Raw genomic sequence first — 25,523 nt, forward strand, 5'->3', positions numbered from 1 at the left:
ATTGCATGTTTCTTTCTGGGTTTATTATTGTGTAATGGAGACCACTGCCTTCTGGATAAGAATGACACACATGAAAATCCTTCACATATGCACACATTACTAGAGACTCACTATCTCTCTCTTGCTCAATCTGCTCTTTTTATTTTTTATAATAAAAATACTTTCAGATACGCCTCCAGATGGCATATCTCCCAATTCACAACCAATGAATCCATTTGTTAATTGGATTTGTATAGTATGAATGTCATATTGTTAATAGAGGACAGGAGAAGATGGACTGACTCACAGAGGGGGGGAGGGAAGGATGCAGAAATTTCAGTGACTCTAAACCTTATTATCTTTGCCTTTATGACTCCTCTGGTGCAAGAATCAATACAGCCTGACCTGCTCCAGGGGCACAGGGCCTGCAACAGGAAGCAGATATCTCCAAACCATACATTATGGATTAGGGGAGTGAGAGGATGGAACATAAGAGGAGGAGAAGGAATGGGGAGACATGGCCAGAAGAGAGGGATAAGAGGGTGGAAATACAGGAAGTGAAGATTGGAGTAAGAGTTGATCCACAAGAAGAGTAAATAAGTGGAGGAGGAAGAGCGGATGAAGGTGATGATTGCAGCAGGGCAGTGATCCTTGCAGCTGTTTTGTTGTTGTTGTTGTTGTAGCTCAGCTGCCTCACTGTTGCTGTTTCCTGCTCTTCCTCCAGTGTGGTTGCAATGTTTATTTCCAGCTGAGGGAACGGACGCAGCCCTCACAGCTATCAAAAGTAAATTGTCTTATTCCCTCGCTCCGACAGTTTGTTCTCACCCCTGCTACTTTTTGTATTACTTCTTCTTCTTCTCCTTGCAGCAGCATCTCTCCCATGGTACATGCTCTAGTCTTCTTACTTCTCCTTCCTTGCTGTAATTTTTTCCTCCCCACTGTGGTTGCCATGCTTTCTGGTCATACCCTGTTATCACTCACCCTCTCTATATAAAATACATGTGCAACCCCAACCCCCTCCTCTCTCTCTCTCTCTCTCTCTCTCTCTCTCTCTCTCTCACACATCACTCTCATGCTCTCTTTCTTCTCCCTCCAATGGGATGTGAGGTTACAGCTGGGGAGCCCTATGATTTGACAGTTAAATGTTTATGTGAGTGCAACACTAGCAGACTAGCAGTTTATCCTGAGGCATACTTTAGTGGAGAGATATACAGCTGGCTCCACTGCTGCCAAACTACTCAATGCTAACGGGACAACAGCTCCAGGCGTGTTGGGGTGCGTATGCATTCTCCTCAGGGCTGTGTGCTCGGGAACAGAGGTGGGTGGTGTTTGTGCTGTGCGGAGGTGCCAGAGCAGGGCAGAGAGTTAAGAAGTTTGCTAGCTTCTCTTGGGTTACTGTAAAGTATGTGTGTGTGTGTGTGTGTGTGTGTGTGTGTGTGTGTGGGTGGGTGTATGTATGTATACCGTCTGTGTGTGTGTGTGTGTGTGTCTGTTTGTGTGTGCGTTTTCCGTGATTCAGTCCTCTGCAGAGGGAATAGCTCATTATCTGCCTCTCAGAATGAAACATCCTACCTGCCTCAACACTGCAGTGCTGTACACTGAACCTATGGAAGCACTGTGTGTGTGTGTGTGTGTTTGTGGTTACTGTACATATGCCTTTTAGTTTGTAGGTTGTTTTAAGGAAATGGGGAGTATCCCTGTTGTTGTATCTCTTCTGTGTCTGTAAGCATCATGCAAATTGTCTTGTGATGTTGACATTTTCTTTACTTGAGGCATTACTTGCATGTTTGAGCCACTAAGGCAACAGTTTGTTAAATATGAATTGCTTATTTTCATTCTTTTTGTGTGCATTACTACTGTATCAGGTCTCAAATGTAGTGTGTGATTTGTTCAAGCCTCAACTCTGAGGTATTTGTCCTATATGCCTATTAGGGCAAATACTAGGCAAGCTTCCTCATCATGTATGCTGTGATAATATTGTGCCCTATATGTGCATTGGTCATCCATGTAAGTTGCGTTTGTAGGCTTTAAGAATTTGAACAGTGTTGGAAATGTCACTTGTGGTGAGTGTTTTTCCCGCTCAGAAGCTGCTTCATGCTGTAACACCATTTGAATCGAATCTCCATGACCTTTATGTAATGACTTTCTATGCATAATTTTATGTTATTGTGCCTGCACCATCAACAGCAGAATGACATGTCCCTCTTTCCCTCAGAAAAGTGATTTAGTACTACGCACCAGTAAGGATATAGCAACATTTTAATCAAAACCTGATGACAGTTTTGGGGATGTTTGCTGATGTCACCAGGTCACTGTCACACAAATCTGTTCAAAACACACACACACACACACACACACACACACACACACACACACACACACACACACACACACACACACACACACACACAAAAAAAAAAAAAAAAAAACACACACACACACACAAAAAACACACAAAAACTATAAACTTAACCAAGCCATAACTGAGGATTTCTTTTTCAAACTGGGAAGTCATGACTATTTAATGTTGAAAAAAAACTTCAGTGCCTTTGAGAGATGTTGTATTTATTTTCTTTCCCCTATCCCCACCACACACTCTTTCTCCTAGTAATCAAAGTAAGTAACCTCATTCCCCATCTGACATCTGACATAGAAAAAAACACTCGCCATGAGAGCTGAACGCCTTTCAAGGTACCCTCATTCACCAAAACCTCTCAGCACTACTCATATTAACGCGCACACAAAAGCTCTTTTGGACAGGTTAGGCCCAATTGGGGCTCTTCCCCTACAGTAAGTCACAGGTTGGCCAGCTTGTTCTGCTTCTTTTGTCTGCGAATGACTCATTGAGCAGCAATAAAAGGCTTAGGCAAAGAAAGGATCAGATCTGGGCAATCAGGGGCAATTTGCTTTGGCTTAAACTCAAGCCTTGAGAGACTGTATTCGTGTCTGTCCTATTATAAATCAACCATAAACAGCAGCAGTAAATCCCTATTAACATCATGCAAGTTAATTATTCATGTGTGGCACGTGAATATGTTCTGATTAACTGACCTGTTCTTAACCTGTAGTACATGAGGTGACAGTTCACTACATATTGAGCAGGACAGACTTGGTGACACACACTTCGCTACTCACACAATGAACCAGGTCAGATCTAAATAAACTGTTACAGTAAACATGGTCATAAACTGTATGTTCGACGAAAAGAACAATTAATGGAAGAAGGTAGATGAAAAGATAGAAGAAGATTGCAGATCCTTATGTCTATATATCTATATAAAACCGTTGACATGCAACACCAAATGAGATCATAGAGAGCTGCACAATAAATCGTTGTTTTATCGTCATCGCAATATCAACTAGCGCAATATACACATCGCAAAAGGATGCAACATATCGCGATGGACACTCAGATTTTTTTGTGTGCGTTGAAAGAAAATATCGGCAGAAAACTGCACATATAATGTAACTGTGTGTAAAAGTGGTGCCTTTTATATTAAATTCAATGTTCAATTTGTTCAATAGAAGAATGTTGGAAATTATTTCCTTTATTTGTTTTAAATTCAACAAGCGATTTATTGTATTTAACATAATACAGAAAGCAGCAGAATTGCAGAACTGATTACACTTTAATATCTTTTTATTTATCGCAATTAATTTCGTTATCGCGATATTCAACAACGTTATCGCATATTTTCCTTGCTCTTCAGCCCTAATAGAGAGCAGAAACCAGGGCACGGCAGATTTTTCACATCTAAAAGACTTCCCACAAATGAGGCTCACATGCCTTCCATCAGTGTTACTGTAAACAGTTTAATCTAGTCCATGTTATCTCCAGATCTAGTTTAAACAGTAAGGTGGGATGGGATTTAGTGATTTACTAATCTGCACAATTAGATGCATGATCACTCAGCTACTGATCTTAATTTGCTGATAGATATTCTAAATAGATTTTTGGTGAATGGTGGATGATTTTTAATTTCACTGTTTATGATTTTAAATTACAGCCAGTTTAACATATTGAACACAAAGCCAATTTGGCAATGGAAAACTCCTCAGGCACGTCAAGTGCGATGTTGGAATTTTACGGTTTATGCTTTATGTGCACTTTTACAAAATGTGCTGTTGTTAAAAGAAAATCTTTAGTTGTTTAATTTTTTTCTGCAGCCATACTGTATGGGTACAGGCATATGAAGGTGAGTATTGCATTTTTTTAAATGCATACATTGTAATAAGCCAAGAAAGATATTGGCACATCTGCATTCATGACGAGATTGTGTGCAGTTATAAAATTGAGTATGTTCCTTGTATGAGTGCATTCAATCCCCGTTGTTCCTGTGACCCCATCGAACTAGATGTGAAAATTAAATTAAAATGTCCCAACTAAAATTGGTCACAAAACAGAAGAGAATATGAGAAAAATGCAGCACATTCCACTTAAAAAAAGCTTAAACTTTAGTATTAGTCTGAAAAAAAATCTAATCAGTCCCTCCTTAATCCAAAATGCAGTTGACGTCCAATAAGCTTTCATTTGCAGACTTTTCAATAGTAACGCAATCCCTCCCCATCTAGTACCCCAAATCATATACATATTATTATATGTATTAGATATATATTAGATATATATATATATACATCTAACTGAAACAACCACCAAGAACTACCTGTAAACGTTAATGCTGTTTTTGTTTGTTTTCTTTGGTATGTGATTGTGAAACAGTACAAACTCTGTTTACCTACTCTGAATGTACTGCAGCTCTGTAACATCTGTAAGACAGAAGGGAGGAAATGATCCGCTTTTGTTCCTGTCAGCGGTGGGATTGTGCTGAGTCAGAAGTCTTTGGTATAAATCACATTGGAAGAAAAAAGCTGGAGCAATGGAGCCAGCCAGACACAATCCTTATGCTCTGCCACTGCACTCTGTGCCCTGCACCACATGCTATATGCTTCTGACAGATTGCCATTGGTTTTGATTAGCCAGGGAGCTCATGGTTTATGAATACTAACGGAATGCTGGCTAAAAGGAAGAATTTGTATTTTTTGCTTCTTTGCACAATGCTCCTGCCTTTTTAGTGTCCTGTCTGCCCTAAAGAAACCATTAGATTCAAGCATCACTTGCAGCTCTCTTGACATGATCCATTAGCTTTGATAACTTGAAGGTTAAGTGATTTGTAGATTCTTCAGATTTCATTGGGTACATTTTAGGACAAATGCAATGACTATCTGCTTTCAGCACTAAAACATGCTGCCCTCACGTCTTCCATGATCCGTTTAATTTTCTGTAATCACTTATGTAAGTTGAATTGAATGAAGTTTTTTTATTTTTTTTTATTATATTTTATTGGAGTTTTTTTCAAATTTTACACCATAACAACACATACACAACCAACCATGCACATAGCTCTTATCAGGATAACAGGATCTACATTCATGTACATGTACACACACACACACCTATACAAATGTACACACACATAAAACCTTGCTTAAGAGAGAGGAGGACAAAAAAAAACAAAAAAAAAACAATACAGTGGCATGATTCAGTTACTTGTTAGACTTCTGGATTGGAGATTCTCAAGGTATTTAGTAAATTGTCCCCATAGTTTGTAGAAGCTCTGAATTTTGCCCTTGGATGCGTATGTTAGTTTTTCCATGGCTAAGCAGTTGGAGAGGTTCTTAAACCATAATCCCACAGAAGGTGCCTCAGTGCTCTTCCATGAAGTAGCAATACAGTGTTTAAATGAACCGCAAAGTTAGTGTTACTTACAGCCTTTTATAATACTAGAGGACCTTCTTTTGACTGTATTTTATAATTGTTCAGTACTGTCTGGGTCATTCCCAATCCCTCCGTGACAAAACGTAAGGCCTTAGGAGTGAATCAAGATCAATTAAGATGCATTTTCTTCCCTTAGAGCGTCAGCTGGACATAAATTACCCAGTAAGATTAATGGAAATAGGGTATCTGGACCTCTGCATGATTAAACCATGAAATTCAATAATTTAAATCAATTTATTGCTCTGTGTTTTGTTGTCCCAGCACAAAGCCTTTTTTTTGCCGGATCACGCTATTTATCATGATGTCAAACCTAGCTGGGCCCGAGCTATACCGAATCATTTACTAAAAATGCTGCTGCAGTGTTAATACAGACCTAAAACTTCATTAAGCTCAGCCAAATTTGTTTTGTGGGCCATTTAAGGCTCTAAGTCGCCTAAATTTGTTCTAGTGCCCCCTCTACCAAATCCCTGTACCACTTGCGCTGCATTTTTTGAGTTAAGTCAACCCAAAAGCACTATGTGAGAATTTGTATAATGGCGGCTGACTTCTGTCCTCAGGACAGAGCAGACCCCACTCAAACCTCACGTCACCACACAGGCTAAAACTCAAGCTGATTAATATATCATCATTTTGCTATTAGAACCTGAGTAGCACCACTTGAGAGATATGGGGTTCTGTGTCTTGCTTAATGGCTCTTGAGTACTTATTTTAGCTTTTCTCTACCTCTCTTATTTTATATTTTAATGGTCGGGGGACTTCAGTTTAACTCAAAAGTGACAAATTGTACCTTTAACAACTGGAACTTTGAAATGTCAAATATGCTACTTTGTTAATAAAACAAACAAAAAAAGTACATGTAGACTTACTGTAATCCTACTTCTATTCAAGGAGAGGAAATAAATGAACTTCAAAGAAGAGCTCAATTATTGTTGGCTTTTCTTTAGTAAGATAAATAGAATAGGAGAAGGAAAATACAAAAGACTGAGGAAAATTAACTTCAGAATTTACTTCGGACTGGGAGAATGATATCAACTTTCAAGTTAGTAATCAAAATCACAGCAACAGCCTTATTGTCACTTCGTTGGTCCTGTACAGAAGTGCACACTATTTTTGCAAAGCACAAATTTTCTTGGCCTTTTCAGGTCCTCAGAAATTTTCCAAGAGAAAAATAGCTTTCTCTGCAAAAGTAAATGATGACAAAAGTGCTGATGATACGTCTGGCCCCCTGCCAGGCTAATGATGAGAGTGATGGAAGGTGGGGTTAAAGTTGGGGTGCTGGTGGAAAAGTTACTTCTGTCTGTGTGTGTGTGTTTGTGTGTGTGTGTGTGTGTTCATGTGTTGTTGTTTTTTGTGCTGGTGTGGTTCTGCATGTGTGTGTGAGTGGGGTGGGAGGGCTTAAAAGATTAAAACCCAGCCTGGCCACAGTGACGAGAGAAGACCCTTCTGTGGAGCGCTCTCACTGCAGGGAGGCTTCTTCAGTGGTGTCCCATTTGCATGGCTCCCTGTCCTGCTCAGGGAATTAGCCTTTTTTTCTTTCCCATCATCCCTCCCTCCTCTTTGCACCTTGGAGAGAGTGCTTCCATCCAGCAGCATTGCTCGTTTCTGAGGCAGACAATGGAGCGGAGTATTTAGGACACTTGGCAGGGTAGGCATGTTGGAGGGGAGGGGACACAGGCTGCTAAGTAGCTCATCTTGTCACATAGCCACTGGCGTGATAGCTCTCCGCAGCAAGGTAAGCACCGTGCAAAGTCACACCACACATTCTTCATGCCCTGATTGTTTTACTGTTTCTCTTATACTGTAGAGTTTTGGTGGTGATGGTTTTCCACTAATTGGTAACTCTTCTTCTTGACCATGCAATTTAGCAGGATATCTTCTTATTTTCCACAACATTTCAACATGGAGATTGTCAAATTAATCTGTAGTCTATTGTTGGATTCACATCCTCTAATCCAATAAAGGGATGAATGGGAAATGTTGTGGGGAAGGCTTGACTTAGATTCATCTTTCTATTGTTTTCCATTTACTGTACCTACTCAATGCAGAATAAATGCACTGCATTCACACTTTCCCTCTGAGACATTTCTTTGTGCAATCTGAAGGTATTGATTTTTTTCCCCATTATACTTCTGGACACACTAATTGCAGTATATGAACTCTTCTTCCTTATCTGTACAGCTTTGCTGTCAATTGTAAGCATTACTCTGTCACTTAGTAATTTACAGTTATTTACAGCAGAGTCTACAGCCATCAGTGAAAGCATGTCACTGCTCTCCTATAGAAGCCAATATATTCATTGGACAGATGTGGCATGAGGTAATTAAGCTGAGCACTCTTTCTTTATAGAGTGCAAGTCTCGTCTGACCTTTGCCTATGTGGCACAATTTATCATACATGATGTGACATAGTTTCCATTGTATTTCATATCTGGGGGGTTTCTCTTGAGTTTTATCCTACCATAGAATGTATCACACTCTTGCACTGAAAGGTCAACACATTTCTGTTACGATTAATTACCTTAATATAAAAACAAACTGCAAACCAATTTTATGGTGTGACAGAAATATCAGTGTAGTATGTAAACAACAGTGCTAGGCATAAGAGGTCACTCTTATACCCCTGTCCCACTGGCCAAAAAACTCACTTTCACCCACTAATATCTGTCTTTTGTCTGTGTTATACGCTCCCCGCCCTGCTCTCTTTTTCCTCTCTGTTCATCTCAGGTGCTCCTGATTCCTGACAGTCAGTGTCAGTGTGACCCCTGTATATAAGGAAGGCTGGGAGACAGGGATCGGGTCTCTGAGACTGAAGCAGCTCTGATCACCGTTGTCTTCTTTTGTGTTTTATTGCTTTGAGGATGGAGGTCTGGTAGTCTAGTTTTCGCAGCTTTGTTTCTGTTAGTTAGTCACTACTCTTTAGTTTGGGGAGGGCGGGAATTCTGGGTCCGATGGCCCTTGATGGGTTGGCTCAGGCTTCTTACCTTCTTTTGTTCTTTTTGGCCAGACCTCAAGACTCTCATAGTTTTGGTTTAATCAATAATAGTTAAACTTTAATTTACTTTAACTAATCCTAGGTTTGGTGTTATTCAATATGTTGACAGTCACATTTAAGTTGTGTTTGTTTGCTGTGGCCGTAACAGTCTGCAATGGGAAAGGAGACTATCAGCTATTTTTAGCAGTTTTACCCGTGTTTAAACCAAAAGGCAAGTTGTAGTCATTGTTTTATGATTCAAGTCACGTGTTTGCTATTGCCTTCTGCATTAGTTGACAGACACTACCTGATTTGAGGTTAATGTAATTCATACAGCAGGCCAGCTCCAGATTTCATAGATTGAATGACTGCTGTCATTGATATTCAGGTCAGCTGAGGTTGCTGAGCCTGTGTGGCCCTGGGGGGCATTGTGTTGACTGCAGGGGTTGGGATAAATAGCTTACATTAGCATGACTGCGTCTATTGGATGAGAGAATGAGGGAGGGGAGAGAGACAGACTGACACAGTGAACGAGTGACACAGTGATCATCTGCAGCTGGATTACATCATGAATAATACTGTACTTCATACTGAAACATACTGTCTGTTTTCTGGATTCAGGAGATATTGAGTTGTTTTTGCACGGGAAATAAGCAATAGATTGCACACAACACAACACGTAACAGCCTGACAAATGAAAACTGAATTCTGAATTCACACCTCACTATCACAGTTGTACCAGAAATTGCCAACACGTATTACAGGACAAGATGAACAGGATTTCATCTTGTCCTGCTGAAAAGAAAACATTCTGATATTTACTGTCTTAGATTGCTAAAAGAAAAAGGTAAAAAGTGAATTCTGACTGCAGATGAAATCAAGCTGTTAAATTCTGAAAAATACAGTTATTTTTTCTATTAAGTGCTGAACCAGTTCTTGTTAGCAACAGGGGGCCTGTTCAGCACAAAGCGTGTAGAAAGCATCTTTTTCGGCAGGTGTTGTTGTGTGTTTCCTGGGGTTACTGCTTTATCTGTGGTGTAATAGGCTTGGATAGCCTATGTCTGTATCCTTTATTTGATTGAATCATTTTGTTGGTCCTCTGGGAGATAAAAACCTGTTTGTCTGTAACCAAGGCCAGTCTTATTTTCCACACAGATACAGTATAGAAGGAGTGCATCTTTCAGAGCTGAGGTTGCAGAGACACACAGGCTGTCTGTGGCACAGTTTGAAATGAAAATCAATGATTTGTCATGTATAATTCATAAGTTTCATCACCATTGCTTTGTGGTAAAATAACACTGATTCAGCATAAACATTTAAGGGATCACAGCTTGTGTTTCAGTTTGATATTTAAGTTCAAACACAGTATGTTGTCATATCAGGTGTCTGATCTCAGATGTGATATGATTTGAGCTTTCTTCTATTTCTTGCTTTCCATTTGAGAGAAAATCATGTCAAACTACATTTCTAAAGTAAGCATTTTGAACACTTTGGCATTTTCCACCAAGCAGAATATGTTATTAAGAAATGTGTAGAGAAAGTAGAGTGGAGACTGTGACACTGGCAGATATTTGCTTTTAAAAGTTGAGAGACGTTATAATATCTGAATTCTTGATGGGAAAATTAAATGGTCAAACTTTTCAGCTGCTTCAGTGGACAACCAGCAGAAGTGGTTGTAGTGGGCAGCTGTGAGGCATGTTCTTGTATAATTTCATGAATGTGGATCAGAAAAACAGCAACTGTTCTCAGCAGGCTCAGGATAATAAAGCTAAAAAGAGACTGAACAGCAATGCCCCTTAAACCAGACTAAGTGACTGCTGCCTCTCACAGATGATGTCAGTTTCATCTTGATTTTATCTGTATCAATATTCCTTGCCCATTCCCTGTCTCACTTGTTTTTCCCAGTAGCATTTGGTGATGACAGTCAATTTGATCTGCTATATCACAAATGTGTGATTTTAGGAGGGGCAGTCATCAGATACCTAAGGCCATTTTTACAATTCCTTTTCCGTCTGGTTTTATTTTCTAAAAAAGCTTGTAAAACATCAACCCTGTTGTCTATAGTCAATCAATGTACATCTTTTTTTTCAGGAAAAACTGGGCTATTAGAATATTTGAGCTGTAGTGAGGTCAATTGAAAGTAAAAAAAGGTTGTATGACCTTAAAAACAAATAAATAAATAAAACGGAAAATGAATCTCACATATATTTATTGATATCACACACAGAACAATAAAAGCTAAGCCAATATCCTGTCTAAATCAGTTCCCATATGTCTTGGGTGTCAAACTGTGAAGAAATAAACATTATAACTTATATAGTTGACAAAATATATAAAATTTTTCAAAAAAAGTCCAGACGCTTTTGCCAATAATCAAAATAATAATGTTCAAATGTATTGATATCACACACACAGCAAGCATTTGTGTTGTCTAAAACAGTTATCCTATATATTTGGAGTCATCCAGTGCAAAAATAAACATAATGAACATTATAACTCATATAAATGACAAACTATTTACATTTCTTCAAAAAAAGGCCCAAATGTATCCCAAATATCTAAACAGTGACGCCAGAAGATCGATAAAAGTTTCATTAAATAATCTAAATATTAATCGTAGGTGCCGTGTGACGTCGTGGACGATCCCGTAGGGCTCTGAGGGTTGGATTTCCCATCTTGTGCCTCAGTATAAGCAGTATTACACTGTCCAGTAGAGGTGGGGTGATGTGAAATAAATAAATAAATCCCACATTAACCAGCACACCCTCTTCAAATATTTAAGGAATAGTTACGCTTATTCACTTTCTTGCTGAGAGTTAAATGAGAAGATCAACATTAGTCTAAATATAAATGTATAACCAACAGCCTTGGTTTTGCTTAGCATAAAGACTGGAAACAGGGAGAAACTGCTAGCCTGACTCTGTCCAAAGGTAAACCAGGCTATCTGTTTCCTTTTTGTGTCTAGTCTTTACACTAAGTTAGGGTATCCAGCTGCTCGCTCCAGCTTCACCTTTACTCTTCGGGCATTAGAGTGGTGTCAATCTCATTTAACTTTAGGCAAGAAAGCAGAAGAAGAAGAAGCGTATTTACCAAACTGTCAAAATATTCCTCTAATATAGTATATCACAACATGATGTTTACACAGTGAAAATGAAACTGGAAAATTTAGTTTTTAAGGTGGCATTTTAATACTAAGGTCAAGGTTTCCTAATTTGTCTGCCTTGGGATAAATTTGTGTTGGACAAGGCCAAGTTGCTGCATGGACAATACAAAAACGTCAAACAAAAAATATTGTGGACAATAAAACCACAGGCAAAAACAACAAAACATAGACATTGTGCAAAACATCAACTCATGGACCGCTTCTACTTTAAATACATACTAATCCTTAAAAAACGCACACACTGCTCATCCAAACTAACTGCTAAGGTACCGACCAAATTCAGATGCCTGCACAGATATACTACTCAAACATAGATAGATAGATAGATAGATAGATAGATAGATAGATAGATAGACTCTTTTGATCCCAAACTGGGAAATTACCGTTAACCGATATAAAAGCATAAATTATAAAAGCAATTATATACAAATAAACACCCCAAACAACAATACTACACTAATAATTATAATTTAGGGAGAACTTAAACTTACTGTAACTACTTTTTCATGTTAATTTCAGACAACAAAGCGATTCACACCATTTACAATACTACATAAAAATTCCCACAAATCGATAATAACAATGGACAGTAAATGATCAAAACGTATATGTTGCTCAGCCTCACTGCTAACTTAAACTGCTAAAAGAACAAATAAACAAACAACACCAGGGCTGCCACTACCATTTATTTTCATTATTGAATAATCTGCCTGTTGTTTTCCTGATGAATCGTTAAGTCTATAAAATATCGTAAAAATGTTCAGTTTCCAATGAGATAAAACAGAGAAGATGAGCCTTTACTGCTGGAGGTGTTTGCACACTTGTGGAATTGAGACACGACTTGTATGCTGCAGTAGCTGACACTGTATCTAAGCAGCGCTCATCTTCTCTTCTCCAACTGATTAAGACCAATCCAGCGTTAACCCCATCTTGGCTTCCCTTTGCAGGATTACTGCAAATCTGTGGTTAATGATGACTGTGGTGGTGCTGTTGTTGTTGTTGTTTGTGTGTGTAAGGAGTGACGTGGTGGTGGTAGAGGGGTGGGGTTGTGGGAGCAACATCTTGTATTTAAAGTCTACCGCTCTGACCTCTCCCTCATCCCCCCGTCTCTCCTCCCCCACCTCACAGGATCTGCCCCAGATGATAAGGGAAGACGTTTCTATAAAGTTACCCACTCGGTTATGCAGCACACATCAGGCCAAGCACAGAAAAGGAGGGGTTTCACTCACTTTCACTTACCCTCTGGCACTCTTAGGGGTGTATAAGGTCAAGATAAAAAGCACAAATGACAGTATAGCCATTGGAGTACATCAGTAAAATCCCAGAATCTGCCCCCCAGCAGCCCCTACTTGGTGTAATATGATTTCTGATTTCAGAGCAATGAGGCTGATAATTCTAAGGGGAGTAAAAGGAGAGGGAAATAGATTGAAATTCAGCGAGCAAGGCAAAGCTGGGAAAGGAGGAAAAAAAAAAAAAAACCTCGACAAGAATAACCACCAAAACCAAACCATAAGCAGTAATAGCTCTGGCAACGTCCAGTGTGTGATTTATGGGGGAGAAGAAATGGCCTTGTTGAGGGCTGTCACGTCTGGGCCTTGTGATTTACTGTGATGACTGGGGCGCTATCATCACGTGCATTCAGGCTGCTAAGGTAGGACAGGAGAGGTAACGGGGCCCATTAATACTGATGATAAGAGCATGCTGCCTTTCTGTGTGGTGCTGGTCTGATGTTTTCTGTTTTTTTTAACAGTATATCAATTCAGTGACAGTTCTTAATGGGATAGATGTGTTTGTTTTTTTCACTATGTACTGTGATGCTATAATGAGGCTTCCTGTAGTCTCCCCTAATCTCCTAAATGCATCTTTTAAGATAATTTATGATTCATGAGTTATAGAAATGATACTTAGTAATATACAGTCGATGCAGAGTAAAGTGCATGGAGAGAGTTAAAAGCGTAAGCTTTGTCTGACCATAAGAGATGCATGTCTATAAAAGATGAGCACAGCACCCTATAGGTCATTGTTCCACAGTGTTGTTCCAGATTAAAATGAGTGTTTGCATAGTTTCATTGCCGCTCACAAAAGGCCCCCCCCCTTGCAGAACACAAAACTGCTCCTTTTGAAAAGGTGTTGCTAGGATACAGGCTAGCGTGAAGATGAAATCACCTCTGTATTGCTTTCCTACAGCTGTCCAGCTTGGATATTAGGTCCAACTTATTGTGTATGTGGTGTAGTTGTACAGTGTGTCTGTCCATTTGTCTCAATTCCTTTTTGTGTGTGTGTCCATGCGTATCAGTGTGCATGTGTTAGAATGTTTAGCCGTTCAAGTGCAGTTTTGTTTGTGCCATGCAACGCTGGCATATTACACGGGCTCTCGTCTATCATAATCCATTTTCTGTAATAAGAGTCCATTTGTCGCCTGAGCACTGAGATCTCAATCCTGCTGTCACACCTCTGAGTCTCCGCCAGCTGACACCTCAGGCTGTGTACGGTGAATCAATAGTGTCTGCCTCATGTTCAATTACACTCTAATCAACACACACCAGTCCAGCACGACCTGGGAATGAATGGACAATATTGAACTGATGCTCAGCACTGTGATACCAGTACATGAATATATATAGGTGTGAGATCTGGTTGTGAGTTTAGAAAGTGTTCGCTGAAAGAAAGTGCCAAGTGGTTGTCAAGCACTGCAAAAGCATTCAAAGTACAATTGACTGACACTGACATAAATCATGGTGCAAATTAGATTTTTCTCATTTTAAATATTTTTTTTTGTATTTCGGCCCTTAAAAGGTCAAAAGACATCTGCAAGATGACACTTAACATTTTCAAATCTAATTTCCCTTAAGGTTCTTTCTATGGCCAGAATGACTGTTTGTTTAATTGGGTAAATTCAAATTATTAATTTGGTTAGTTGGATACCAGTCCATTGGGAGTACATTCAGCATCACTCAAAAGTCCTTGGTCAACATTCACTCATAATGACACATACATTTTTGTCTTTCTATATTGTTTTCTCTCTTTTTTGGAGGGGTGAGGGTGTGCTATGTTTAATAAAACAGTATAACACATGAAACATCTTCAATCTGATCTCATTTAGAATATCAATTATATGAAGGCAATGCATCAAATGCAAATCAAATTTCCTCAACCATCATGGAGTAATGATCATTCTTCTGTTAACGCTCCTGACTCAGAGAGCTGTTGCTTGTTTATATAGTGTTACTGGGCATGGGGCTGAGAGCTGGTGCTTCCTGGTGTGGTGTTAGCGTCTTGGGGGCAGTGAGTAAGCAGTTAGGTGTCTGCTTAGCTAAACCAGTGCTCAATTTTTTTATTTCTGGCTGTCGAAATGTCAATCATCAGGGGTCAAATTGACGTCAACCTATCAAGGAGCTTGTGCCTTGAAGGCTGGCAGGAAGCAGAGACACGGTAAAGATGCTGTGCCACTATCTGCCTGTGCTCCAGATGAAGGCAGGGATTGGCTGCTGAAGCAATTAATGTACTACGACGTAGGTTGATTCCTATACAGTTTCAACGTTACATACATAGAAAGGCTGCCATTACATCAGCAACATTTGTGATAATAAATAAATAGTTTGAGGCATTGAGGACGTTACCTTAAGCTCTGGGAACTTTTAAGGGGAGTTTTATGGACATTTTATAGACTAGACATTTGATCGATCAATTGAAAAACAGATTCATAATTAATGAAGGTTATTGCAAATTGCAGTCGTACATACCCATTGTAACTACTGGTCTATGGTTTTGCAACTGGGAATGTTATTCTGGCTATTTCATGCAGATTCCTGACCTTTTACTTGGGTTTTAATAGGCCACACTGTTTTGTTTGCTCAGAGCCGGTCTATATTTTGCGATGTTGTTGTTCATCGCATGTTTACAACAACATCGCAAAGACCGGCTGTGAGCAACAGTAAACCTAACCCTGAAAGGCAGTGGAGGTTTTATCATATTTTTGTAAAGTCACAGTACTGAATAACAAATAGATGTTCTTCTGTAAAGAGTTTCCGATGTTTTTGACGTTTTTTCTGTTTTCTTTTAATTCCTAAAGGAAAACCAGGCAGTCCTGCTAATGTTCCATCAGCTGAGCTTCTAGCTGTAACCCCTGCAGGTGGTCCTCACTTCAACATCATGCTGCACCTCACCCTGCTCCTCCATGTCCTGGTCCTCTCTCTCTCCCCTGCAGGTCAGTAGCACGTTCAGCTAAAAGGGAATGGCTAAATTAATTGGCATAATGTTGTTTTGAGATGCTGTGTCACTGCTTTTTGATGAAAGCATCACATCTCTAAAACTCATACTCAGCCTTTTTAATGTGACAATTGCATGACTTTATATATAGCTATTGAATGATGGCACAATTCAATTTCTCAGCTCAGAGTTATAGTTGAAATAAAAGTAAAAATAATAAATTACTTTGCCTCAGTGATACATGAAATTTTGTAATTAGTTCAGCAGTAATCGCACTTTGGTCTTTGAGAATTTTCTTTTTTTAAAGCTATAGTGCGTAGTTTCTGTCGTGCACGCGCCCCCATTCCTCCTCCAAGCAATTGCTAGTATGCAAGGGAAAGTCACCGGACAGCACAATCTTCTGAACATAGCCATTCTGAGAAATAGTGAGAGAGTTGTGTGGAGCTGATAGTTTTAATTAGCTTTGTAGCAACTCATTTGGCAATGGCTTGAATCTAACGGACACTCATTTATATCAAAACGTTATGCACTAAAGCTTTAACATTGCTGGTGGGCAGCCATCACTCAGAAATCAACAGGACTTTGCTCTTTTAGCTTGACCATTTTTATAATTATTATTATTATTATTTTGTTGTTGTTTACAAACTGTCAATGCAAGGTATATACTCATGTAGCAACTAAACAAACAGACATACACTTTGATTAGTGGCTCCAACTACAAAGCATGAAAATCACACAGGTGGCAGGCACTAATAGAAGCACACGTCAAAACTGGATTGTCAGGATGAATGGGGCGCCATTAAGAAAAAGAACAAGCTGCTAACTGCCAGCTTTGAAGAACATAGTAAACATAATGGCACTGACAGAGATGGCAGGGAAGAAAATAGAAATCTGATTTTATTGACTACAGAAAAGATGCGTTTTAATGTCAGGTGTAAATGCAATAGATAGATAATCTTAAGATATGATATGCATGCTATTACCAATTGCACAAAAATCACAAATTGTAGAAAAAGCGGCAAAGTTTATGCATATCTGATAGGCCTGGTCTGGCTGGGCAATTGTGTGCCTTGGAGGGCCCTTTCATCCCTTTTTTGTGACACTGCTGTGCAATCAGCTATGTTGGAAACAAAGCAAGGTGGTCAGAAAACAGCAGGCCCGAAAATAACCTGTCTAAAAAAAAAGAAAAAGAAAAAAACTCCTCTGTGTTCCCATACCGTGGGCTATTCTCACTGGTTTCAGATTGGATTTCACATGAACCAAAAAAGAGGGAGCTTGGATTTAGAATCTTCTGGCTTCCCACCACATCTTTCTTAAACAGACTTTGAGGAGATTTTCTTTTTCTCATTTTTTTCCAACATGGTAATGTGTTATTGTAGCTGAGTTCACCAAAGGTTTTGCCAGCTTAGAATACCCTGTTGAAAATGTGCTCACAGAAAAGGAATGGGTAGATAAGCGCTCAAAAACACCACTTTTAGATACCATACATACTGTACATGGTTGCATGGCACACATAGACTCAGTATATAGAGTTTACCCACACAGGGTTAAACTGTATGGCTGTTCTATCTAAACAGACAGCAGCCAACCATCAGACTCGGGTCGTTATCCTGAAAAGAGAACATCGACTTGACATTTTTGTTTAGCCCCAACAAGAATACAGTTTGATGTTTAATGTGACATTAATGCTTTGACAGCAGAACAAAAGTCAAGCGCACACTATCCAACTAAAATATATAGTGTGTATGGCTCAGCTTGCCGATAGTACGGCTTATACCATAACATACAGTATAAGAATACAACAGAATTTAACTGTCAGGATTATTTCTTAATCATCAGGTTGGTATGATAGTTTTCTCCCTTCTGCATATGTACATGGGTGACCATTGGAATGCAGCATCATTGAGTAATTAAACACACATTCACTCAAAGCCAACCACAAAAGTTGTGTGCTTTGTATGTTAGTGTGAAGGGCAGGATGTAGTGGATTCCAATGAGATGGCCCTCTGCCAAAGGTAGTATTTCAGTCCAAAGCAGGGTTTCCAGCAATTCATCACATTCTCAGCAGCACAAAAAGGGATTCTATCAAAGACCTGTACCTCACTAAAGAAACTCTTATGATGGTGCATGATTTGCTTTGATCCTTTTTCTTGATGTATTCTGTGAGAAGTGAGAGAAATATGTCTGCAGTTTAAGAACACAGGAAGTAATTCAAATATAAATATCAGTAGTCGTATATTTGCAGCGTCATGGTTAAATATGTTGACATGATTTCCTTTAACTGTTACAGATGCATCAATGCATGGGGGAGTACCTAACTTTTACGAAGGTAAGACTTATTATAATACCAAATAATACTAGTTACTAATTCCAATGCCATAAAAAACTGGACTCTTATAAAATATTAATGATAATGATGAAAATAGATGCTTATTCCTTTTGGCCAGTGTTTTACCATGAGAAATTCAGCCACGCACACACACACGCGCGCACACACACACACATACACACACACACACACACACACACACACACACACACACACACACACACACACACACACACACACACACAGTAGAATTTTTTCTCTGCTCAATGTTTGTATAGTGAGCTTGCCAGCACCATCAGGCTAGCCAAGAAACTTCGCCCCTTATGGCATTTGATGTTGAGGGTCTATTAGAAATGTAATTTTGAGATTCAGGACATAATTGTGCTGTAATCTATTTCTGCTATCAAATATTATACCACTGGTGATACGGTTTCAAGATCAAGGCTTAACACAAGGTTACAGTTGATGTTTAATAACCAGAAAGGTCACAGGGTTGACAGGGTTGTGTTCTGTCAAAGTACCCTTGAGGGTTCCTAGCTGCTCTTTCCAACCTTGACAATATGATTAAATGTAAATGTATGTGATGTGTGTAATGTAAAAAATAGTATTTATTTGTATTATTTATAGTCTTCAAACAGAGACAAACAAGCTGCAACTGTTTACTGGCAGGTTGGTGAGGCTGTGGCCTTGGAGTTGTTGTTGCTGTTATTGGCATGAAGTTTGAATTCCATTTTATTCTTAAGAAACACTCAGCATTGACAGTAACTTAGTTATAATGAATTATTACTTATGCAGTAAGGCTTTGATTACCATGAAAAGACAAATACATCTGTCCAGAATTAGGGTCTACTTTCTTGTTGCACAATTTCCTGTTTTGTTCAAATTTTTATCTAATGGAAAGCATACCACATGTCATCGGAATATTCAACTTCTCCCTAATCAAACACACTATTCAAGGCTTTGTAGTGTTGTTTTACTCATTTACTGAAATATAATGAAAACCAAATAAAAGAAGTATATCAGATCCTAATGGCCTTCTTTTGCAGCTCTACTCTTCATCTGCCCACTGTAGCCCCTGAGGTGGTAAAACTAGAATAATATCTGTCTGGATCCGGAAAAAGGGACAGGCAGTGACAGACGGCCTATTTCTCATGGTCTATAGTCGGACAGCACTAATGAAAATCTATCTGGAGGTCATGTTTCTTTTCACTGTTGCTATTTCTGGATTTCTCTATACTCGCAGATGTCCAGATGTACATTACTCCTAATGGAAATGGTAAAGTCCAAGACATTGCACTGTACTGAGCAGATGAATCTAGGAGGGTCATTAGAGCTAGAAACTGTATTAGAGCTGCCATGCCTCATTGTGGGCTTATTGATAGATGATACAGATACAAATGATATGTGGCAGTGTGATTCACCCATATATTGATTCATTGTTATGTATATTTTCCTGTATATATTTATCTAATTATTTACTTTTGTTTATCACTTTGGATTTTTATACAACCTATCCATCGTTGCAGATTCTCCATAAAGGAATACTTTACCCTCAAAATGACCAATTGTATATACATTACTCACCAAGTGTTGAATTTGTGAAGAAAACATTGTTTTCTTTTTGCTTCACAGATTCAAGGCAACACTATGTGAGTAATTGATATACAGAGTAGTATTCCTTTAAATATTGGGGGACAAAATACAAGAGAACTGTTTAAAGGAATAGTTCAACATTTTGGGAACTTCGCTTATTCACTTTCTTGCCAAGAGTTAGTTGAGAAGATAGATACTACTTTCATGTCTGCTGATTTACGTGTCATGTATGCTAAATATGAAACTACAGCCAGCAGACAATTATAGCTCAGCATAAAGACTGGAAACAGGGATATCGCTAGCCTGGCCTTGTCCAAAGCTAACAAAATCAGTAAAACCGGCACTTAGAACACACTAATTAACATGCTACGTATATCTCCTTGTTTATTGTGTACAAAACCAAATTGTATGAAGTGAGATATGTGCCAGACCATTTCTTGGTGGGGCACAGCCGCTGTGAGGTTGCCAGGCAACCAGCAGAGACTCCGGGATGTCACTGTGCCCGGCCAAGAAATAGTACAGAAATAGTCCATATCGATCTTTTCATCTAACACCCTGCAGAACATAAATAAATGTATTTCTCAAAATGTTGTAATTCTTTAGGTCAAGCGCGTTGGCAAAAGGAATATCAAACCTTCCGAGTAGAAGTGTTATTTTCAAAAAATGCAGCCTATAAATGTAAAAATTCCACCAGAAAGCTGTGGCACATTTTCAAAAATACTGTAGATCTCTATTGATAAATAATCAATTGAGAGTTTCTACTATGTAGAGCAGGTTGTCATTTACTATACTGTCAGTTTACTTCTGTATTTGCACAAGATTTGGTCCATGTGTGTTATTCTCTGGGAGAATAATAAAGTGGAGGCAGACTATCAGCAAGGGGTAAATTGGCAAAAAAGGAAGGCTTGCTGATTCGTTGCTTGGGAACATGTTGTGTTGCTGCATGCATGTTGAATTGTTGATGATTCAGTGAGGAGAGGAATAATTCTTTCTGGTGGTCTTTCTTTTGTTTTGTTTTTTATCCATTTGCTTTCTTTTCTTCTCCATGAAGCGTCGACCGTAGATGACTTTTACAGTCTGTGGGCCTGAGTGTCCCCTCCTGGACATTATCTCCACTTGTCTGCAGAAATAACACTGCATGATGCAGCTAGGACTCTGCTGAATGCTTTTGATGCTGCACAAGTCAGTACAATACACTATAGACTACAATTTTTAAGGTCACTCAGCAATAATAAATGTATGAAAATGCTGCTTAGGCTTTATAATATTGAACGCTTTCTCAAACTTGTACAAAGAAGTAAATAGCCATAGGAGAAGGCAGAGCCGATGCCACATTCCTCGAAGGTCAGAACATTGCGTAGGTGGCCTTCCAGCTGGGAGAAACTGCAGAATCTTTTTTCTTTTTCTTAAAAATGAACATGCTTATCATTCAGCCCGTAGCAATGCTAATGTCCATCATTCTACTGTTCAAGTGACAAGCACCCCCTGCAGTCTGAGGGATGGCTTTAAAAAAGTTTGTAGTTTTCATGGCATGAAAAAGTAATCAATTGTTCTCATATCACTTCTCAGCTGTCCAGCCATATTGTCAGTATGGAACTTTTTATTCATATTTCGCCAAGATATATGGCTGTATACATCAATTCCATCTCAATCCTAATCCATGCTGAGCTTTGAGCTGCTTGCCTGGTTAGACTGCCTCCTGCACAGTGTAATCAAAGTTTCCAATACTTCTGTGAAAATTAGAGCTGTTAGTCAATCAACAGAAAATTGTTCTGCAACTATTATGTTTTAGTTACTTTTTAAGTAAAAAAATTAGTTGATGAGTTAGTTACATAGTTTTATAGTGCTGGTTGCAGATTTTCAAATGTGAGGATTTGATGCTTCTCTTGGTCGTATATGAGAGTCTGAATGGGTTTTGGACTGTTGGTCAGACAAAGCAAAACATACAAAGACATCACCTTGGGCTGTAGGAAAAAAAAGGCATTTTTTGACAACTTTGTGTCATGGTTTGAGAGTTCAAAAGCAGGAGACCGGTCAGGCAGGTTGGCAGAAGAAAAAACAAGCTTTAACTAATAAACATAAGGCTGAATCCAAAGAACACTATAAACACTTAACACCAGCAGATACACTGAGAGCCAGAAACAAACGCAGACAATCAGGCACCGAAAGAAGACAACACAAGAAAAGGAGGGTGGCAACGAGGGACAGGTGACATGAGGGCTGACTACACATCAGGGCGGGGCAGACAATCAGAAAGGCGGTAAAACACACAAGGCAGGAAATAATACAAGACATGACACATGAGAAGAACCTAGAAAATAAGGTCCCTAAACAAAACCCCAGATCATGACAAAAAATGATAAACTGAAAAGATAGTAAGCAGATCTATCAATAATGAAAAAAATCCTTAGCTGCATCTCTATTAAAAATATGACTGATTGAATATGCTGAAAATATAATGGACATCTGAGAAGTGGATGCTGCATAAATTGTCTGAGAAGTTTTTGTGGACATTTAAATACAGTTATCCTGGTGATGCACTTTCACAACCTCAGTCATCGATTATATTATAATAGACTAGATTATATTATAATAGACTAGATGTGTTATGGCCTGTGAAAACATCTGGGTTAAAAATCACCCTCTCATATGTCCTGTTTGAATCACTCTGCTCTGTTGCAGTCGTCATTTTGGAGAATAATTTGTTTTGACAGCAGTTGTGATTGCACAGCTGGCACCACACTGAGCACACACTGACTGACACTGGCACTATTATTATGTCCACCCCTCTGTCAAATAGTCGGGCTGACAGTGAAGCTGAACATATGAAATTAAAAAAATAGAATACTGCCCCAGGGACAATTTGGTCTGCCACCGTGCCTCATTATGTGGCTCAAGGGCTTGTGGGTAATTATTGCTACACTGTGCTTTTGTTGCCTCCAGGAAACAATTTGTTATCTGTCCCACTTGGACACTCTTGGTCATGCAAACAAACCATGCTGCAGATGTAGCCCAAACACACAGCTGTGAGCAAAGTTAAATGCATCAGAGGATTATGTTCTTCTGGGATTTGGGGGTAGTTATGTGACTATTTAAATGTGAAACACAACACATGCAAAATATTTATTTTGCAAAATGGGAAGTGTATGTAGCCCCTAAGCTGAAAAATTGAGAAAAGAAAAAAAAGAAAGTAATTTAACAAATGTACGTATGCACAGTGGTGCTTTGAGGTTACAATGCTACCATGCAGATTAGTAACAGGTGTAATGTTCACAATTTCACCATCTTTCTTTTTCCTGTTACCATGCTAACATTTGCTAATTAGTTCTAAACACAAAGTATGTTTTGCAGGTATTTGTTGTTGAAAGCACAAAATGAAAATTTCACCTTATGATAGTGCTAGATGGAATGTTCACCAAAGTTATTATTGTTCACCCTAAGGGGGACATGAATGTCTGTCTACTATTACTACGATTCTCATGACAATCCATTCAACCGAAAAACCACTCAAAACCACAAATGTAAAACCAAAGTCACCAAATTCATTAGGGTTTTTCTTATGGTAGTTGTTTCAAATTTCAATGAAATATATTAAGTAGTTTTTGAGACATTTCACTGAAAAACAAAAACGTCAACGTAATGGTGGCACCGGAGGATCACCAAAGTCAGTAGGATCCATCATGTGGGGGACCATGAATGTCTATACAAAATGTCATGACGATCCATCCAATAGTTGTTAAATATTTCAGTCTTGCCTAGAGGTGGTGGACTGACCAACTGACATTGCCATCCCTGGATCCATGTAGTTAGCATAGCTAACCAGAGAGCTAAGAGACATTTGGAAACAAAGTAATTGTAGAATGAAATCCAGGAAAGGTAAAGAAAGAGGAGCAGAGCGTGACCGTATGATATGGGTTAGAGAGATGACGGGAGGACACAGAGCCAGAGAGATAGAGACAGTAATGCTGAAACCAGGCAGAAAGAATGGAAGAGGCCTGTGTGTGTCTCCAGGCAGTAGGCCTTATGTGGCCTGCTTCAACACTCCCCTTCACCATCTGTCGCAACCCACATTACAGGGAAATAGAAACGGCACCAGTGCTCATCTCTCCAAGTTTCACTCCAACTGCTATTTCAGCACTGCACCAGAGCGTCAGTGGCTCCCCTCCTCCAGCCCAATCACACATTTATATTTCATATTTACATGCAAAGCATTTATCTGACAATCATGCAGAGCAATCTAAGTGCAGCAGTTGAATAGGGTCACTATATTCCCTTTACTCTTCTGTTCCTCTGTTTTTTTCCCCTCTTTTTTGCTCTCTCTAGTGTCCCATGTAATTTGCATTCCATCGGCCCCACAATGCCCCATTAATAGTATGTTTAATTCTCTCCCAACCAGCAGTAATTTAGAATCCTTGGGATTTGCATCAGTGTCAAGGACTCACACACAGGTGAGTGCTAAGAGTGTGTGAGTGGGAATGGATCCTGTCTTGTAACGTCTTAATTGCTGCCTCCTGGTTGGCCATCCTGCTGCGAGAAGGCTTCAGCTAACTTGCTAGTATGGTTACAAGTCTTGATACTGGTTAGGATTATACTATGTTTAATTACCTTTGCTTTCTTACAGCAAAGGCAGATACATATGCATCTGGTGTACTGATGTTTAACTACACAGTATTGGAGATTACTGTACTTTGATGTCAAGCTCTCACACATGTTCGACAGCTGGAAAGTATATTCACTTCTCCAACATAATTCAGTTTACTGTTTCTTTTACTTTATTAATTCCTGTTGGGACACCCAAATCCAGTGTTTAAATGCTTATTGCTTGATTTTCTTATTATTCTGCACAATCATATCTTCCTGTTTTTGTGGGAGTAAATAACATCGTGGAAGTAGTTAAAATGCATCTTTTGTGCAGGGTTGCTCACTGAGGGAGTGAATCCTAAGCGCCAATGCAGGCCTGGTTCTAAGGCTCAAAAAGAAGGAGGATATTAGTGTCTGAAAGCATGAGCTTCTCCCCATTGAGGTGTCAGCTGTGCTCCCTTAGAACTCAGAAACGCAGGGGAATAACACACATGTGAGCACACACATTCACACACGCCTCACATTTGTATTCCTGCAGTCACCTACACACACTCTTGATCTGAGAGAATAATCAGCGTTTGGGAACATTTCGCCTCATTGCTTATTCATAGCCTGGCATTGTGTTTATGTCTTATTCATGCCTCTGCTTGTGATGTCTGTCTGTTCTAATGAGTAATTGGGGTTAATTGTACGTGTGTGTTGATGGTGTAAAAGGCAGATTGAACCAAGAAAGGCATTCTCATCAAGGTGACTCTTCTCCCAGGATTTGCCAATGCAACTGCTTCACAGCACTGAGGATGACACATGCAGTATGAAAGGGGGTTGGATTATGCTAAATCAAGATGGCAATTCAGTTCAGTTCAGTTCCAGGATTTGTATTATCTTATAACAATATCATATCCACTGGCAACAGATGAATGTGT

The 25,523-nt window shown here is 39.2% G+C and overlaps 1 protein-coding gene across 5 annotated transcripts in view; it reads left to right on the top strand.

Moving 5' to 3' along the window:
• LOC120564154 (contactin-1a-like) overlaps nucleotides 1-25,523 on the top strand; it is a 62,649-nt gene that overhangs the window by 15,785 nt on the left and 21,341 nt on the right. For 2 of the 5 annotated variants that reach the window (XM_039808902.1, XM_039808904.1), the window contains exons 1-3: nucleotides 1,066-1,297; nucleotides 15,961-16,095; nucleotides 18,388-18,426. In XM_039808902.1, coding sequence (XP_039664836.1) covers nucleotides 1,261-1,297; nucleotides 15,961-16,095; nucleotides 18,388-18,426 — 211 coding nt within the window. In that variant the 5' untranslated portion in view covers nucleotides 1,066-1,260. Of the gene's footprint in view, nucleotides 1-1,065; nucleotides 1,298-7,358; nucleotides 7,488-15,960; nucleotides 16,096-18,387; nucleotides 18,427-25,523 lie in introns of those variants that run through there. The other 3 variants (XM_039808903.1, XM_039808906.1, XM_039808905.1) reach the window with 3 other exon arrangements.

This window comes from Perca fluviatilis, chromosome 8 (genome assembly GCF_010015445.1).
Source record: "Perca fluviatilis chromosome 8, GENO_Pfluv_1.0, whole genome shotgun sequence".
NCBI classification, from domain to species: domain Eukaryota; kingdom Metazoa; phylum Chordata; class Actinopteri; order Perciformes; family Percidae; genus Perca; species Perca fluviatilis.